The sequence below is a fragment of the Neoarius graeffei genome, chromosome 18, assembly GCF_027579695.1.
Source record: "Neoarius graeffei isolate fNeoGra1 chromosome 18, fNeoGra1.pri, whole genome shotgun sequence".
NCBI classification, from domain to species: domain Eukaryota; kingdom Metazoa; phylum Chordata; class Actinopteri; order Siluriformes; family Ariidae; genus Neoarius; species Neoarius graeffei.
Window position 1 is genome coordinate 48,678,789 of NC_083586.1, and position 17,567 is coordinate 48,696,355.

The window sequence follows — 17,567 nt, forward strand, 5'->3', positions numbered from 1 at the left end:
TGCTGTGAGGCGACAGCGCTAACCACTACACCACCGTACCGCCCACAAATTGCTCCTGTTTGTTTACATTCTAAGCAGAAATGATTTTGTCGGACGTTTTGTACGAAGTTTTTATTTATCGAATTTGCAAAAAATGAAAATAAAAATGCTCTGTTTCTTAAAATCCAGTGAATGTGGATAGAATAAAACAGTTATTCCAGTCAATCTCGTCGTACATGGCTTATAGCCGACTCGGTGCTACGTGCCTCGTCAGCTATCAGCTCATGTACGACTTGATTTCGTGGAATAACTGTTAAATATATGCACTGTAAGGCACTTGATTCATCTCATCTCATTATCTCTAGCCGCTTTATCCTTCTACAGGGTCGCAGGCAAGCTGGAGCCTATCCCAGCTGACTACGGGCGAAAGGCGGGGTACACCCTGGACAAGTCGCCAGGTCATCACAGGGCTGACACATAGACACAGACAACCATTCACACTCACATTCACACCTACGGTCAATTTAGAGTCACCAGTTAACCTAACCTGCATGTCTTTGGACTGTGGGGGAAACCGGAGCACCCAGAGGAAACCCACGCGGACACGGGGAGAACATGCAAACTCCGCACAGAAAGGCCCTCGTCGGCCACGGGGCTCGAACCCGGACCTTCTTGCTGTGAGGCGACAGCGCTAACCACTACACCACCGTACCGCCCACAAATTGCTCCTGTTTGTTTACATTCTAAGCAGAAATGATTTTGTCGGACGTTTTGTACGAAGTTTTTATTTATCGAATTTGCAAAAAATGAAAATAAAAATGCTCTGTTTCTTAAAATCCAGTGAATGTGGATAGAATAAAACAGTTATTCCAGTCAATCTCGTCGTACATGGCTTATAGCCGACTCGGTGCTACGTGCCTCGTCAGCTATCAGCTCATGTACGACTTGATTTCGTGGAATAACTGTTAAATATATGCACTGTAAGGCACTTGATTCATCTCATCTCATTATCTCTAGCCGCTTTATCCTTCTACAGGGTCGCAGGCAAGCTGGAGCCTATCCCAGCTGACTACGGGCGAAAGGCGGGGTACACCCTGGACAAGTCGCCAGGTCATCACAGGGCTGACACATAGACACAGACAACCATTCACACTCACATTCACACCTACGCTCAATTTAGAGTCACCAGTTAACCTAACCTGCATATCTTTGGACTGTGGGGGAAACCGGAGCACCCGGAGGAAACCCACGCGGACACGGGGAGAACATGCAAACTCCGCACAGAAAGGCCCTCACCGGCCACGGGGCTCGAACCCAGGACCTTCTTGCTGTGAGGCGACAGCGCTAACCACTACACCACCGTGCCGCCTGCACTTGATTCAACTGCACTTAAGAGTTCAAGAAGCAGCGTGTTCTTTAATAAAGTCAAACAGTAACCATTTTCCTGCTTAGTAAACCGAGCAGCTGCTTTGAACATTTCCATGTTAGGACAAAGCTGAATTTCTCTCGTTTTCTGATGTCAGAAGTGTGCAAGAATATTACCGCCACCTTGTGGGAGAAATCTTGTATATTGTCATGTTATGAAACGTATTTTGCTGTCCCGCTCTGAAGGATAACTTAAAGGATAAGCTGAGAGGCTTGCCCATCATGGTGAACATAGAGCTGAAGCAGTCAGGACGCAGGAAGAGACAAACCGGCCTCGCTGAGCTGAGTCCCATCCTTGCTGCCAACAAACCGAGCAATACCGAGGTAAACCCACTTAGTATCACAACATGCAAAAGCTTTCATCTACTCAGGTCTTTAATTAAAGAGCACGTTAAAATGCATGATTGATTTTTGGTTTCAGGTGAATTTTGTGAAAGAGGGCTGCAGCAATGACCTGACGTGCCTGAGTAAATTGAAGCTGGAGTACAAGTTCTGCTCTCGAGAGCAAAACAAAGACAGTTTCAAGCCACTGCCAGAGTAAGTTTTCTTATATAAGTGAACAGATTGTTTTGTCCCACACCGGTGGAATTTATTATGGTAGGCTGGGGGGAAACGCCCTCGCTTAATGGATATGTACAGTAACTGTGCTGTGAAACAAAAGGTGAACTGTGTGTAGGGTTTTTATCCTAGTTTTATCCAAGTATCTAAGTGACAGTGAGATGGAGGATAAATTAAATCTGAAAATTGTCCAGCGTTTACATGTTTGTTTTTTTTCTCCAAGAAAATACATTTGTACAAAGGGGGCGTTTTTGCCCCAGTGGTAAGGCAAAACACCCTCAGTGTGGGGTAAAATGCCTGATAAAGCAATTCGCTTCATCCAGTAGTAGCAAACTCACACAAAAAGCGTTTTTTATTATTATTATTATTATTATTATTATTATTATGGGGCGGCACGGTGGTGTAGTGGTTAGCGCCGTCGCCTCACAGCAAGAAGGTCCGGGTTCAAGCCCCGTGGCCGGCGAGGGCCTTTCTGTGCGGAGTTTGCATGTTCTCCCCGTGTCCGCGTGGGTTTCCTCCGGGTGCTCCGGTTTCCCCCACAGTCCAAAGACATGCAGGTTAGGGTAACTGGTGACTCTAAATTGAGCGTAGGTGTGAATGTGAGTGTGATTGGTTGTCTATGTGTCAGCCCTGTGATGACCTGGCGACTTGTCCAGGGTGTACCCCGCCTTTCGCCCGTAGTCAGCTGGGATAGGCTCCAGCTTGCCTGCGACCCTGTAGAACAGGATAAAGCGGCTAGAGATAATGAGATGAGATAAATACGCAGATTATTTTTTATAAAAAATAATTTATTTCAAACTTCAAAAGCAGCATGCAAACGTAATGACGGTGTGGCGCAGACTTGTAACTTATCTACGCCGACTCACATAAAATACTTTGTTCTGAAATCGATAAAATAAATCACAATTCCACCTTACCTTTGAATAGTTTTAAACCAAACTTCGTGGCATCTTTAGGGCTTTTAGGAACAGGATTTTCTTTCATGCTTTGTAATTCTTCCTCGCTTATGGTGACGAAGCAATTGGTCGCCATTTTGCCGAGTCGCTTGAGGTGATTATCGAGAAAAAGTCCGAATTTCTTGGCCAATAATCACCTGCGTATTTATACTAATTTTAAATATTAAGATAAATATTAAAAGTAGGTGGCCTTTCGATTTCATAAAACCGGTGAAATTTAGTTCCCTCTGAAATTTGGTCATTGTGATCTATGTTTATTTTTCTCATCTCATCTCATTATCTCTAGCCGCTTTATCCTGTTCTACAGGGTCGCAGGCAAGCTGGAGCCTATCCCAGCTGACTACGGGCGAAAGGCGGGGTACACCCTGGACAAGTCGCCAGGAGGCGACAGCGCTAACCACTACACCACACTGATGGTCTCATGTTGCCATTTAGAAGTTGTTTGCATTGTTGTTCGAGTTACAAATAGTATACTGGTCTTTAGCTGCATATTTTTACTTTACAAGATAGGCATCAAGTGCATGCCTCAAGTAATGTTAAAAGTGCCTCTTCCATTTTAATTTTCAAATCCCGACTTAAAACTTACCTTTATACTCTGGCTTTTCCTTCGTCTTAACCCCCTTTTCCTGCTCTATTTCTTAAAACTCCTTATTTGTGGTTTTGTGTGTTATCCCTTTTCTGTGATTATTTATTCCTTCTTGTTTTATTAACTCTGTACAGCTATGGAATCAATTTTGTGCCAAAATGTTCATACAATACTTTTGAAATATCAAACAAAAACGACAAATCAAAATACAAAAAAACAAAGTCAGTTTTTTTATACTGGCAAACAAATTATTCGTGTAATCGTGCAAAATATCAGTCTATTACTCTTCAGAAACCTTTTATTTTTGTTCCGCGTCTTTCTCAGTTTTGTTTGTCGTAATTTATTTTGGTTGCGATTCCAGCTTTCTCATTTGCGCTCCCTGACTTTTTGCTTGCAGTTTTGGCACAAACTTCACGTGTGGGTGGGCTGTCCAGGAATGCATTCCCATTGGCTAACTAGTGTTTGACTGACAGCTACGCTCAGCCATTCCCCCGGAGGCTGTTGCGGCCATTTCCTACTCGGATTCTGGCGGACTGTTTGACGAGTGACCGATCCATTGACGGTAAACAAGGATGGAGTGGACTTCAGTGGCGACTATGATATTGAATTAATTCAACAAAGTGTAAATTCAATATCATAGTCGCCACTGAAGTCCACTCCATCCTTGTTTACCGTCAATGGATCGGTCACTCGTCAAACAGTCCGCCAAAATCCGAGTAGGGAATGGCTGAGCGTAGCTGTCAGTCAAACACAAGTTAGCCAATGGGAATGCATTCCTGGACAGCCCACCCACACGTCAAGTTTGTGCCAAAACTGCAAGCAAAAAGTCAGGGAGCGCAAACGAGAAAGCTGGAATCGCAACCAAAATAAATTACGTCAAACAAAACTGAGAAAGACGCGGAACAAAAATAAAAGGTTTCTGAAGAGTAATAGACTGATATTTTGCACGATTACACGAATAATTTGTTTGCCAGTCTAAAAAAACTGACTTTTTTTTGTTTTTTTGTATTTTGATTTGTCATTTTTGTTTGATATTTCAAAAGTATTGTATGAACATTTTGGCACAAAATTGATTCCATATACAGCACTTTGGTCAGTTTAAAACTGTGTTTTTAAATGTGCTTTATAAATAAATATTACTTACTTTACTTACTTACATTTTACATTTTGGGCGGTTTTTGAACATATTTTGGGCTGGAAACCGTCAGCAGTATCTGGCAACACTGCTTTTGGTTATTTGGGGAAGGTGGGGGTTAGGGTTATGACTGTGAAAGTGTTTTCAAAATTTCTACTTTCCTGATGTTGCATTTGGTGAACTTTTACTCATATATTACTTTTTTGAAGTTATTTTTACTGGGTTATGCAAAAACCTCCCGCACCCAACATCACCTCACTTTTGATAAATACATGTATGTTAAATAAATAAATCATGATTATAAAATAAATTCATTGAAAGATGTGTAAAGTACTTTTATATAACAATAAATTGCTTAACAATTGTTGTAATAATAATTATAATTGTTAATTAATACATTACAACAATTGTTAAGCAATTTATTGTTATATAAAAGTACTTTACACATCTTTCAATGAATTTGTTTTATAATCATGATTTATTTATTTAATATACATGTATTTATCAAAAGTGAGGTGATGTTGGGTGCGGGAGGTTTTTGCATGACCCAGTAAAAATAACTTCTGTAAAAGATTTATTCCTTTGTAAGGATAAATTGTAAGGATTTATTCTTAATTGTAAAGGATTTAGTCTGTGACCCTCTGTTCAGTATTTTTATTTAAAATGGCTAGAAGGCATTGAATTCTTCTGTGACCTTCTGTCTCAGCTAGACACATTGCTCGAGACGTAATATTGATATCTTTATCAGAACATATTGCCCTTTGCTATCTCTGACCTAAGGTTGTGTTAGATTTAACCAGTCTCTTCAGTGGACTCGCTGGTTATGGAGCTGCTGAGCTGTGAGCCTGATGAGGAGCACAGACACAAACACACACCCTCTGCAGTGATGTCATTTCATCCACACAGATAACACACCTATATAAAATCCCCTGTATTTTCTTGTCTCTTTGGGGACTTGCGAATAAAGATTGCGAACTACTTTGTGGGGTTCCTGTCTTTCTTTGCGACTCACCCCCAGACGTCTGGGTGACATGGGGGGACTGATCTCGAGATGGGGTAATCGCTCTCTGGAGGCTGAGGGCAAGAGGTGAAGAAACCTTTCAACTTCAAAAAAGTAATATATGAGTAAAAGTTCACCAAATGCAACAGCAGGAAAGTAGAAAATTTGAAAACACTTTCACAGTCATAACCCTAGTGGGGGTGTTTTAACCCTATTTAGTCAATATATTATTTTTTTAATTCCTGAAGCAAATATTCGACGTTAAACATTTCTATTTCAACCAGCAGCCCACATTTGACAAGAAGTGGTCTTAAAAAGACCAATGTTTTTTTTTTTTTAAATTCGATCAGATTGCTGAAAGACAGTTGAATAAAGTTCAGAGGAGTTTACTCTATGGTGGGGTTTACATTAGACCGTATCAGCGGATCATCAGATTAACGTTTTTAAAACGATTAGTGTGCACACAGCAACGCCAATACACGATTCGCGTGCACACAGCAACGCCAATACACGGATACGCTCGGCTCCGCAGGCATCCTGCGCTCCAAATCACTCCGCCCTGAACAGCGAGTGCCCTCTGGAGGGTGCGCACTCCGGCCCTGCGCAGCTCACAGAGCGCGCGAGTATAGCGCACAAGCAGTGATTTGGGACTGAGCCGCTGTGTGTGTGATCTCAGTGCATATCGGGCATGCGCGTCACTTACCACTTGCAAGTGGAAGGATGGCAAGCCTAAAGACAATCATAACTACACAATGGGCAGTATTTGCATCAGTATTTGCAGTATTTTCATACTTTTATACTCTTTAATGAAAGGTGATACAAGGCGGAAGTCCGCGCCGTTTTTTAGCAGTCGCGTCACATGACCAACGCCAGCGAATCAGGAAGGTGGATGTCACAGTGACGTTGTCCAATGACGACGCCAGCTAGAGCTCAGCACAGCGTATCCGCGTATTCTCAATGTTTACACAGCACCGGACCAGACACGATTTGGATTGAATACGTGGACCCTGGCGGATTCCCGTTTCCCGGCGTTTCCAGGCGTTTTAATGTAAACGGACAGTGCATCCGCGAAGAAAACGAGACAGATACGGTCTAATGTAAACTTGGCCTATATCTATCACATTCTCTATTTGCGTCCTGATCTGTGAATATTTTAAGTGTGATGTAAAGAAATGTCCTGACCATCTCCTGTCATGTTTTCAGTCTTAATGGAGTGCCAGTCATTTCACTCGTTGACCAGAAGGAGATTGCGCTGGAGGTCAAGGTGACCAATAAGAACGGAGATGACGCGTACGAGTCAGAGCTGACCGCATTATTCCCCCACTCCCTCTCTTACTCTGCGGTTCGCACCAAGAAAGCAGTGAGTCTGACTTCTTAACTCTGTACTACACATCAGTGCCCTGCTTTTTACCTTCTTTTATGTTTAATTGAACGTTTGTTTGTATACAGGAGAAGGACATCGTCTGCGGGGCCAATCAGAACGGGTCAAAAGCCGATTGTCCAATGGGAAATCCTTTCAAAAGAAACTCGGAAGTAAGTCACAGAGATGGCACTGTAATTTAGCCGGCATGATCAATCTGTTCTGATGCTATCTTTCTATTTTATGTTATAGGCCATATTTTACATCATTCTGAGCACTACTGGGATCTCGTTGAACACGAATGAGGTCGAAGTTACACTTGAGCTTAAAACGTAAGTGATTTTCAGACCGTCAAGTGAAAATTATCCTTCAGATTTCATTTTTAAAGGAATAATTTAGCTTTTTTTTCTTTATCTTAATCTCCATACACTATAGTTGTAGCATATTAGAAAGTGATTACCTTACCATAGATAACAATTTCAACATGTTTCCAAGGAATGGAGAAAACAACAGAAAATCGTTAGCTTTCAGGCAAAGCTAATTAAGGGTTTTAAATGAGACAGATATGCCAGAAAGTCTCACTGAGCTCTTTTTCAAAACCTATACAGTACAGGGATGTGCATCTCCATCACTGAGGCCAATGCAGTACACATATCAATGCATTGCCAAAGATCTGATACTTTAAAGATACATACGAAGCAACTACTAATACCAGAACGTCAAGGACGTAGTCGCTCATCTGGCCTGCCATCAAAACAACCATGACGACCAAAATATCAAACAGAACTGAAATGTGACGATGTGAGAGAGGACCAACATCCACGACTAATTGTTTACAAGAGGAAAATCAACAAAGGACTACGTTTTATTCCCCGAGAGAAGATCGACCCAAAACATCGATCAGAACTGAACTCGCACGATAAATGAGAGAGGAGATACAATTCTAGTCAGAAGAAAATTTAAGTTGACCTAATAAAAAAAATTGACGATACAATGACCAAGTTTTGTGCAGAAGGTCTAGTTCTTTCAAATCAAACTATCAGAACTGAAATCCATTGAGATCTGAATGAGGGAGGAGACACGATTTAACTGAAAAATAAACAAAGTTGTAAACAAATCAACAAACAAACAACCAAGTTTCGTTCCTCGAGGGAAGATCTACCCAAAACATCGATCAGAACTGAAATTGGGTAAGAACTGCGAGAGGAGATGCAATTCCAGGCAGCACGGTGGTGTAGTGGTTAGCACGGTCGCCTCACAGCAGTTCCGGGTTCGAACCCAGTGGCCGGCGAGGGCCTTTCTGTGTGGAGTTTGCATGTTCTCCCCGTGTCTGCGTGGGTTTCGTCTGGATGCGCCGGTTTCCCCCACAGTCCAAAAGACATGCAGTTAGGTTGACGTGGGGCGGCCTTGGGCTGAGGTGCCTTTTGAGCAAGGTACCTGACCCCTGACTGCTCCCCGGGCGCTCTAGTGTGGCTGCCCACTGCTCTGGGTGTGTGTGCGTGTGCTCACTGCTTCAGATGGGTTAAATGCAGAGGATGAATTTCACTGTGCTTGAAAGTGTGCATGTGACAAATAAAGGTTTCTTCTTCTTCTTAATTCTTATACGAAGTCCCAAAATTCGTTAAGTTGACCTAATTAGCAGTTCGTTAGCAAAAATTTGACAAGACGGTAACAAAGTGTTGTGCGGAAGGACTAGTTCTTTCAAATAAAACAATCAGAAGTGAAATCCATTGAGAATTGAGGGAGGAGATACGATTTAACCGGAAGTAAACAAAGCTGTAAATTAATTGTTTACAACAGGAAAATCAACAACCAACCAACCAAGTTTTGTTCCTCAAGGGAAGATCTACCCAAAACATCAGTCAGAACTGAAATCGGATAAGAAATAAGAGAGGAGATAAAATTCTAGTGAAAAGTCCAAAAACTCGTTAAGGTGACCTAATTACCAGTTTGTTAACAATGACCAAGTTTTGTGCGGAGCGATGAGTTCTTTCAAACAAAACAATCAGAACGGAAATCTGTGTCGAATCGACGGAGATACGATTAACCGAATTGTGGACGACGGACACCAACGCCATGGCAGCAGCTCATCAGCCTTATGGACAGATGAGCTAACAATATGACACGATTCGCCCGTATTGCGATACAGCGAGATTCGACACGATTTGATTCAACACAATGTGATACGATGCAATGCAAAAGAATACGATGCTCTGCAGTTCAATATAGTACAAATAGTTTGATTTTGATTTCTTTTACTTCTTTTTAAGCAGCCAGCAAATCATAAATTTACGAAAAAATTTGGATTTTAGCGATGCAAAGATGTTAGAAATGAATGAGTTTATCCCAAATTGTATCCGTTGCACACTTTTTTCACATCGTGAACGTTTTTATCAGTGCACCAATGCAAATCTGAGTAATGCCAGTTACATAAAAATTTTATGTTCATGCAGCAAAAGATAACTATTCTTCCTTCACAGTCCGATCTCAAATGATGGATGATAATGATCTCATCTCATCATCTCTAGCCGCTTTATCCTGTTCTACAGGGTCGCAGGCAAGCTGGAGCCTATCCCAGCTGACTACGGGCGAAAGGCGGGGTACACACTGGACAAGTCACCAGGTCATCACAGGGCTGACACATAGACACAGACAACCATTCACACTCACATTCACACCTACGGTCAATTTAGAGTCACCAGTTAACCTAACCTGCATGTCTTTGGACTGTGGGGGAAACCGGAGCACCCGGAGGAAACCCACGCGGACACGGGGAGAACATGCAAACTCCACACAGAAAGGCCCTCGCCGGCCACGGGGCTCGAACCCGGACCTTCTTGCTGTGAGGCGACAGCGCTAACCACTACACCACCGTGACGCCGGATGATAATGATTTAGTGCTTAAATTAAACACTGATTGGTTTATCAGCAGAATTAATAAATATGTTTCACCTAATTGTTTTTGACAAATTTATCAACTGCTGTTAAACTTCAGTTCGAAGTCTGTTTCAGGTAAACGGTTGTTCTGTTGTTTTCTAAGGGCAGGGAAGTGTGTTGTCTGTAGTAATCACACATGATACACATATGGTTAATGGAGATTAAAGAAACATTAGGGGATCCCTTACAATTATTTTGTGTGTGTGTCTGTGTGTGTGTGTGTGTGTCTTGTAGGACGAGTGAACAGGCACCACAGATAGTGACGAAGAAAGCAAATGTTGTAATTGAGCTGATGTTGTCGCTTTCTGGGTGAGTTACAAAATACCATAACTTTTAATATTTTTCAGCTTATAAAAATGACATAAGTAAAATTACATATATATATATATATATATATATATATATATATATATATATATATATATATAAAAGCAAAGAATGAATGACTGACATACACAACACACTGACAATAAATAATAAATATAATAATAGTTAAGTCCCTGACCTGGAGAACTGGAGTTCTGACCTCAGGGCAGGTTTTTCTTCTACTATTTTAATATTCTGTATAAGTAAAATAGAAATGCGTACTGATCTTTAACGATAAACATGGATCTTGTGTTTCAGGGTAGCTAAACCGTCTCAGCTGGAGTTCTCCGGAAACGTCATCGGAGAGAGCGCTGTGAAGTCGGAAACTGACATCGGCAGCCAGATTGACTATGAATTCAGGGTGAATACGTGTTCATACATTATTATACGGTACATTAGGACACTTGTTCGATGGAATAAAAACACGTGTTCTATTCCCTTCCTAGCGGGTTTCGTTCATTTGGTTCGATAGCATGCAATATTGTTAGCATGTCACTTATCCTGCGTGTATTACGTCACTCTACCCAGTAGAGAATGAGCGTTGAATACGGTTGACGATATTGCATGGTTGTCAAGACAACATGATGTGACATGTCAGAGACGTAAAACTTCCGCGCTAGTGAGCGACTGTGACAATTTGTAAACAAACAAACAAACATGGCTGCCAGGTTTGCTTTGTTAAATACGGAAGATTTTGAGAGAATTTTGAAAGACAAAGACACGTTGAACACCCGAAAGGAATATGTATGTGTAATAGTAATAATATTACACTACTGTTCAAAAGTTTGGGGTCACTTTGAAATGTCCTTATTTTTGAAAGAAAAGCACTGTTCTTTTCAATGAAGATCACTTTAAACTAATCAGAAATCCACTCTATACATTGCTAATGTGGTAAATGACTATTCTAGCTGCAAATGTCTGGTTTTTGGTGCAATATCTCCATAGGTGTATAGAGGCCCATTTCCAGCAACTCTCACTCCAGTGTTCTAATGGTACAATGTGTTTGCTCATTGCCTCAGAAGGCTAATGGATGATTAGAAAACCCTTGTACAATCATGTTAGCACAGCTGAAAACAGTTGAGCTCTTTAGAGAAGCTATAAAACTGACCTTCCTTTGAGCAGATTGAGTTTCTGGAGCATCACATTTGTGGGGTCGATTAAATGCTCAAAATGGCCAGAAAAATGTCTTGACTATATTTTCTATTCATTTTACAACTTATGGTGGGAAATAAAAGTGTGACTTTTCATGGAAAACACAAAATTGTCTGGGTGACCCCAAACTTTTGAACGGTAGTGTAATCTCATCTCATCTCATTATCTCTAGCCGCTTTATCCTTCTACAGGGTCGCAGGCAAGCTGGAGCCTATCCCAGCTGACTACGGGCGAAAGGCGGGGTACACCCTGGACAAGTTGCCAGGTCATCACAGGGCTGACACATAGACACAGACAACCATTCACACTCACATTCACACCTACGCTCAATTTAGAGTCACCAGTTAACCTAACCTGCATGTCTTTGGACTGTGGGGGAAACCGGAGCACCCGGAGGAAACCCACGCAGACACGGGGAGAACATGCAAACTCCGCACAGAAAGGCCCTCGCCGGCCACGGGGCTCGAACCCGGACCTTCTTGCTGTGAGGCGACAGCGCTAACCAGTACACCACCGTGCCGCCTGGTAGTGTAATCATTAAGGCTATTTTTTTTTTAATCATCATCATTGGGGTAACTCTGTTTGTTTATTATCGATTTTGAAGGTGATAAACTTGGGAAAGCCTCTGAAGTCGTTCGGCACGGCATATCTGAACATCGAGTGGCCCAAGAACACAGCTGCAGGGAAATGGCTGCTGTACCTGATGAAGATCAATACTGTGGGTACGGCTATAACCAGCTGCAAACCAGATGAGGTCAACACGCGCAACTTATTTAATGTAAGCCACACTTCAGACTACAAGGATTATTTTTATACCACTTAGATACAGAAATAGATCTCCCATTAGATATGTAGAAGTGGGATGTACTCACATAATTAAGTACTCAGTTACAATACTGAAGCATCACTTTATCCGATTCTAACTGAAAATTCATATAGAATACTTAATTAACTCGTACATTTCATTTCATTCTACTTACATTTCCATTCCAATCTCATGACTCAAATATTTTTTCCTTTTACCCAGCTACCAGTCCGATCAGTGGCGTTTCTCTGCATTTGAATATCCAATCACATCCATAACAGTAATAGATACTACAACCAATTTCTCAATCTTTCCCTAAGCACTGCTATTAATCTCACTTGCACTTCATACATTAGTTGTTCTACATACAGTATGAATGTAAATGTGGTATGAGGAATATGAAGCATGACCCCAACAGTGTTCCTAATCGTAAACTTTTCATAAGTGTCGTCAGGCAAAACAAACCTCGCCCGGTAGCACTTATGATGAATATGAAGGAAGATATCGGGAAAAAAATAGGTACCCTATGGGTCCATGTGGCTACTGCTTATAAATAAAATTGTTTTCTGATCCCATATCCATACAGTAAATACAGCATATATATTTACTCTGTGAGGCAGTAGCCACAAAAATGAAGCGTAATCCTAAAATGAACAGTTTAAAAATCACAGAAGTAAAATATACCAAGTGTCTGTACTTTATATTATTCTACTTTTAGGCCAAACAAAATAATATATGTGTTTCCGGTTACCCGACCGACCCTGTAAAAACACTGCGACCCTTCAACTGTTTATGACCACGATAAACAAACTATTTCTCATGCCCAACCCTACCTGCTTGGCAGCCACCTGGCGAGTCAAACGAGAACCGCTAGGGCGTCATATAAACCACTCGGTATTTGCCGAAAGACACGAGGCCCGTCAGGAGTAAATTGGGGAGGCTGGGACCTCCCCTGCCCGAGTTACGAGCGTCTAAAGTCGGGCAGGAGCCGCCGATAGAAAAACGAAACTAAAGCCGAGCACCGTGGCTCTTCATCCCAAGGCGCAGGGCAAGCCCAACCTGGCAGCGCTGGTTCGTTGGGGACAGGGCAGAGGTCTCATGCGGGGAAAATAATTTAGTGTGGATATGGCTAGATAGTGATTGAAATAATGCATACATCACAAGGAACTGTTTGCTCAGGGTATAAATCAGGTATTCAACACTTCCAATGCTATTCTATACTCAACTTAAGATATCTGAATTGATAATAAATCTGAAATTGGAGGAGTTTGTGTCAGTGAAATGATACATTCCTTGATTTCCTCCTGATTTAAACCTTAGAGCAAATAGTGATGAACCATGGACTAACAGGGCTGAAAAATGAAAGCATTTGCATTTATTTTGCAACACAATTTACAAACACAGAATAGGAAACTTAAATATAGGAAATTTAGTTTCTTTATTTGAAAAGAAAATGGCACGGAGCAGCTGTATTCATTAGAACAACATAAGTGAACATTGCATTCATAGACAGAATAAGAAAAAACATGAAGCAAATATAATGTCATTAAGGCCGAGATATTAGGCATGCACCCAATTTTGATAAACACACAAGACATCGGTTTTAAGTATGAAAGTCCCCACTAGTATATAAAAATATATTTTGGAAATGTTCAGAACTGAAGGGATAGATCTAGGTACTGGACCACACCACCACCACTCTGGCCACCACCAAATAGATCATCCACCAAAATATTCCTATTTTACCTGGAAAATGAAAGTATGCCATCATTATTATAGACTGGTACCAAAATCCAGAATTGTGACACCCAAAGGCATTTTTGAGACAAAGTCGGCAAACAGTCTTATTTTGTCAATTTGGGTGTGCCGAGTTCAAATCTGCAATATGCCGAGCTCTATCTGACCTCTGTTGACCTCTGGAGGTCATTGAACTTTGGGCCTGTAAACGTCTCAGCTGAACCCAGTTTCTCAGCTTTCTAAGGAATGAAATGTACTAAAATGATTAATGAAGTTAGCAAATGGCCTTGTTTGTTAAATGTTTGGGTGCTGAATTCATTTTTCATTTGTAAAACGACATATGACCTCTGATAACCTCAAGGTCATTAAACTTGGCCTATAGGCCTATGCATTTAACGGCATTTTTAAACTGACTTTACTCCCCCACAAAGAATATGAACAGACAAAAAACAAATAGAAAGGAACAAATACAACATTAAATGCCAGTCCATGTACATGTGACTTACTTTTCACAATGAGAATGCCTCGGCGATCACCTTACATAACATTGCATTACATTTAGCGGTTATTGTTTATACAAAGCTACTGAAAAAAGGACAGATTCAGCAGCATACAAAATGTGGGGGCATACAGGGTATACAGGTTAATCAGGGTTAGTATATATGAGAGTTTTTTTCTTTGTTGTTTGTTTTTTGTAAAGGCTTTACCCCGTTTAAAACAAAACAAAACAAAGGTTTTTTAAATTTGGACACTCTCTAGGATAATTTTGCAACTTCAGTTTTAAGATTTTGACATAATACTGTCTGCATCTTCTCAGTTCAGTATCGCTCTTCTGTACTTTCTCCACTCCTGCACGTATTTAGGACATTTATCTGTTCTGTGTGCTTGTGCAACTACATTAAATTTAACAGCTGAATTTTCCACTTTCATGAAAAGCAGTAATGAGTAATAATTAAATAATGTTCAGTTGTTATTCCGTAGGTTTGTGTATGCAAAGAGTCCCAGATATTACAAATCTCATGGCTTGTACAAAGTTCTTTGGGCAGAGCTTCTGAAAGAAACATTTTAACGTTTACCAAAGGAAGATTACAACCCCGATTCCAAAAAAGTTGGGACAAAGTACAAATTGTAAATAAAAACGGAATGCAATGATGTGGAAGTTTCAAAATTCCATATTTTATTCAGAATAGAGCATAGATGGCATATCAAATGTTTAAACTGAGAAAATGTATCATTTAAAGAGAAAAATTAGGTGATTTTAAATTTCATGACAACAACACATCTCAAAAAAGTTGGGACAAGGCCATGTTTCCCACTGTGAGACATCCCCTTTTCTCTTTACAACAGTCTGTAAACGTCTGGGGACTGAGGAGACAAGTTGCTCAAGTTTAGGGATAGGAATGTTAACCCATTCTTGTCTAATGTAGGATTCTAGTTGCTCAACTGTCTTAGGTCTTTTTTGTCGTATCTTCCGTTTTATGATGCGCCAAATGTTTTCTATGGGTGAAAGATCTGGACTGCAGGCTGGCCAGTTCAGTACCCGGACCCTTCTTCTACGCAGCCATGATGCTGTAATTGATGCAGTATGTGGTTTGGCATTGTCATGTTGGAAAATGCAAGGTCTTCCCTGAAAGAGACGTCGTCTGGATGGGAGCATATGTTGCTCTAGAACCTGGATATACCTTTCAGCATTGATGGTGTCTTTCCAGATGTGTAAGCTGCCCATGCCACACGCACTAATGCAACCGCATACCATCAGAGATGCAGGCTTCTGAACTGAGCGCTGATAACAACTTGGGTCGTCCTTCTCCTCTTTAGTCCGAATGACACGGCGTCCCTGATTTCCATAAAGAACTTCAAATTTTGATTCGTCTGACCACAGAACAGTTTTCCACTTTGCCACAGTCCATTTTAAACGAGCCTTGGCCCAGAGAAGACATCTGCGCTTCTGGATCATGTTTAGATACGGCTTCGAGTTTTAGCTGGCAACGGCGGATGGCACGGTGAATTGTGTTCACAGATAATGTTCTCTGGAAATATTCCTGAGCCCATTTTGTGATTTCCAATACAGAAGCATGCCTGTATGTGATGCAGTGCCGTCTAAGGGCCCGAAGATCACGGGCACCCAGTATGGTTTTCCGGCCTTGACCCTTACACACAGAGATTCTTCCAGATTCTCTGAATCTTTTGATGATATTATGCACTGTAGATGATGATATGTTCAAACTCTTTGCAATTTTACACTGTCGAACTCCTTTCTGATATTGCTCCACTATTTGTCGGTGCAGAATTAGGGGGATTGGTGATCCTCTTCCCATCTTTACTTCTGAGAGCCGCTGCCCCTCCAAGATGCTCTTTTTATACCCAGTCATGTTAATGACCTATTGCCAATTGACCTAATGAGTTGCAGTTTGGTCCTCCAGCTGTTCCTTTTTTGTACCTTTAACTTTTCCAGCCTCTTATTGCTCCTGTCTCAACTTTTTTGAGATGTGTTGCTGTCATGAAATTTCAAATGAGCCAATATTTGGCATGAAATTTCAAAATGTCTTTCGACATTTGATATGTTGTCTATGTTCTATTGTGAATACAATATCAGTTTTTGAGATTTGTAAATTATTGCATTCCGTTTTTATTTACAATTTGTACTTTGTCCCAACTTTTTTGGAATCGGGGTTGTAGATTTGAACTTAATATCCTTTGCTTTATTTTTATTTCAGGATACATCACTGTCCAGAACCAAGCGTGAAGTTAAAGGTGAAAGCACAGGAAACAAAGGAGTTTTATCACCCCTTCTTTCTGACAAGAGGAAGTCTAAAGTCTTGGTAAAAACCTGTTTGCTGTTCACCTGTTCTCTCCCGAAGCCACTGCTTTGTTTGTAATCAGTTGTTTGTTGTGTTGTTTGTAGACCTGTGACAGTGGTGCATCGTGTGTGAAAATCAAGTGTCCTCTTGAGGGATTGGACAGCAGCGCCGTCATTGCACTGAGAGCGCGTCTGTGGAATGGCACCTTCATAGAGGTGGTTCAGTGTTTTATTTTATTAGGGGTCCAAGCACCAAAGATGTTGGAACACGATTGTGTTCTTTTTATTATTATTTTTTTCCTCTTCTTTCTTTTTCTGGCCAAAAACAAATCATGCAGATCAAAGCACAAGTCATAGAGACGTTAAACTTAGTCAATATGTAGTACTCCCTGCTATGCAGGAAAGCAAAATGGGCCAGATTGGACTGGTGGTCACTTTAAAGTACAGTGTTGGTCCATATCTTATGAACTGCGAGTTGTACCATGAAACTGTTGCATCTGTGAAACAAAAAAGCTTCAAGAACCAGCTTCAAATTTTGTCCTTGGATTAGGACATATACGGTACATATTTTCTCTATCAACATTCACTGGATATGAGCAATCGCGCACTCTGATTGGCTACTCTACTACTAGCATATCAGCTCATATACCATGAGTAGAGAAAAACAAAATGGCGGCGCGTGTTGCTGAACCAACTAAGGATCAAATAAAAACTCTACTTGAAAACAAAACCCCCCAAAAGTGTTATCAAGTATTTAAAAGAAACAGAAAT

General features: G+C 41.0%; 1 protein-coding gene across 2 annotated transcripts in view; it reads left to right on the forward strand.

The window, feature by feature from the left end:
• itga6b (integrin, alpha 6b) overlaps positions 1-17,567 on the forward strand; it is an 83,776-nt gene that overhangs the window by 51,595 nt on the left and 14,614 nt on the right. For both annotated transcript variants that reach the window (XM_060898959.1, XM_060898960.1), the window contains exons 13-22: positions 1,591-1,728; positions 1,826-1,941; positions 6,843-6,999; positions 7,089-7,172; positions 7,252-7,331; positions 10,171-10,245; positions 10,561-10,663; positions 12,059-12,232; positions 16,714-16,818; positions 16,902-17,012. In XM_060898959.1, the coding sequence (XP_060754942.1) occupies positions 1,591-1,728; positions 1,826-1,941; positions 6,843-6,999; positions 7,089-7,172; positions 7,252-7,331; positions 10,171-10,245; positions 10,561-10,663; positions 12,059-12,232; positions 16,714-16,818; positions 16,902-17,012 (1,143 nt within the window). The remainder of the gene's footprint in view (positions 1-1,590; positions 1,729-1,825; positions 1,942-6,842; positions 7,000-7,088; positions 7,173-7,251; positions 7,332-10,170; positions 10,246-10,560; positions 10,664-12,058; positions 12,233-16,713; positions 16,819-16,901; positions 17,013-17,567) is intronic.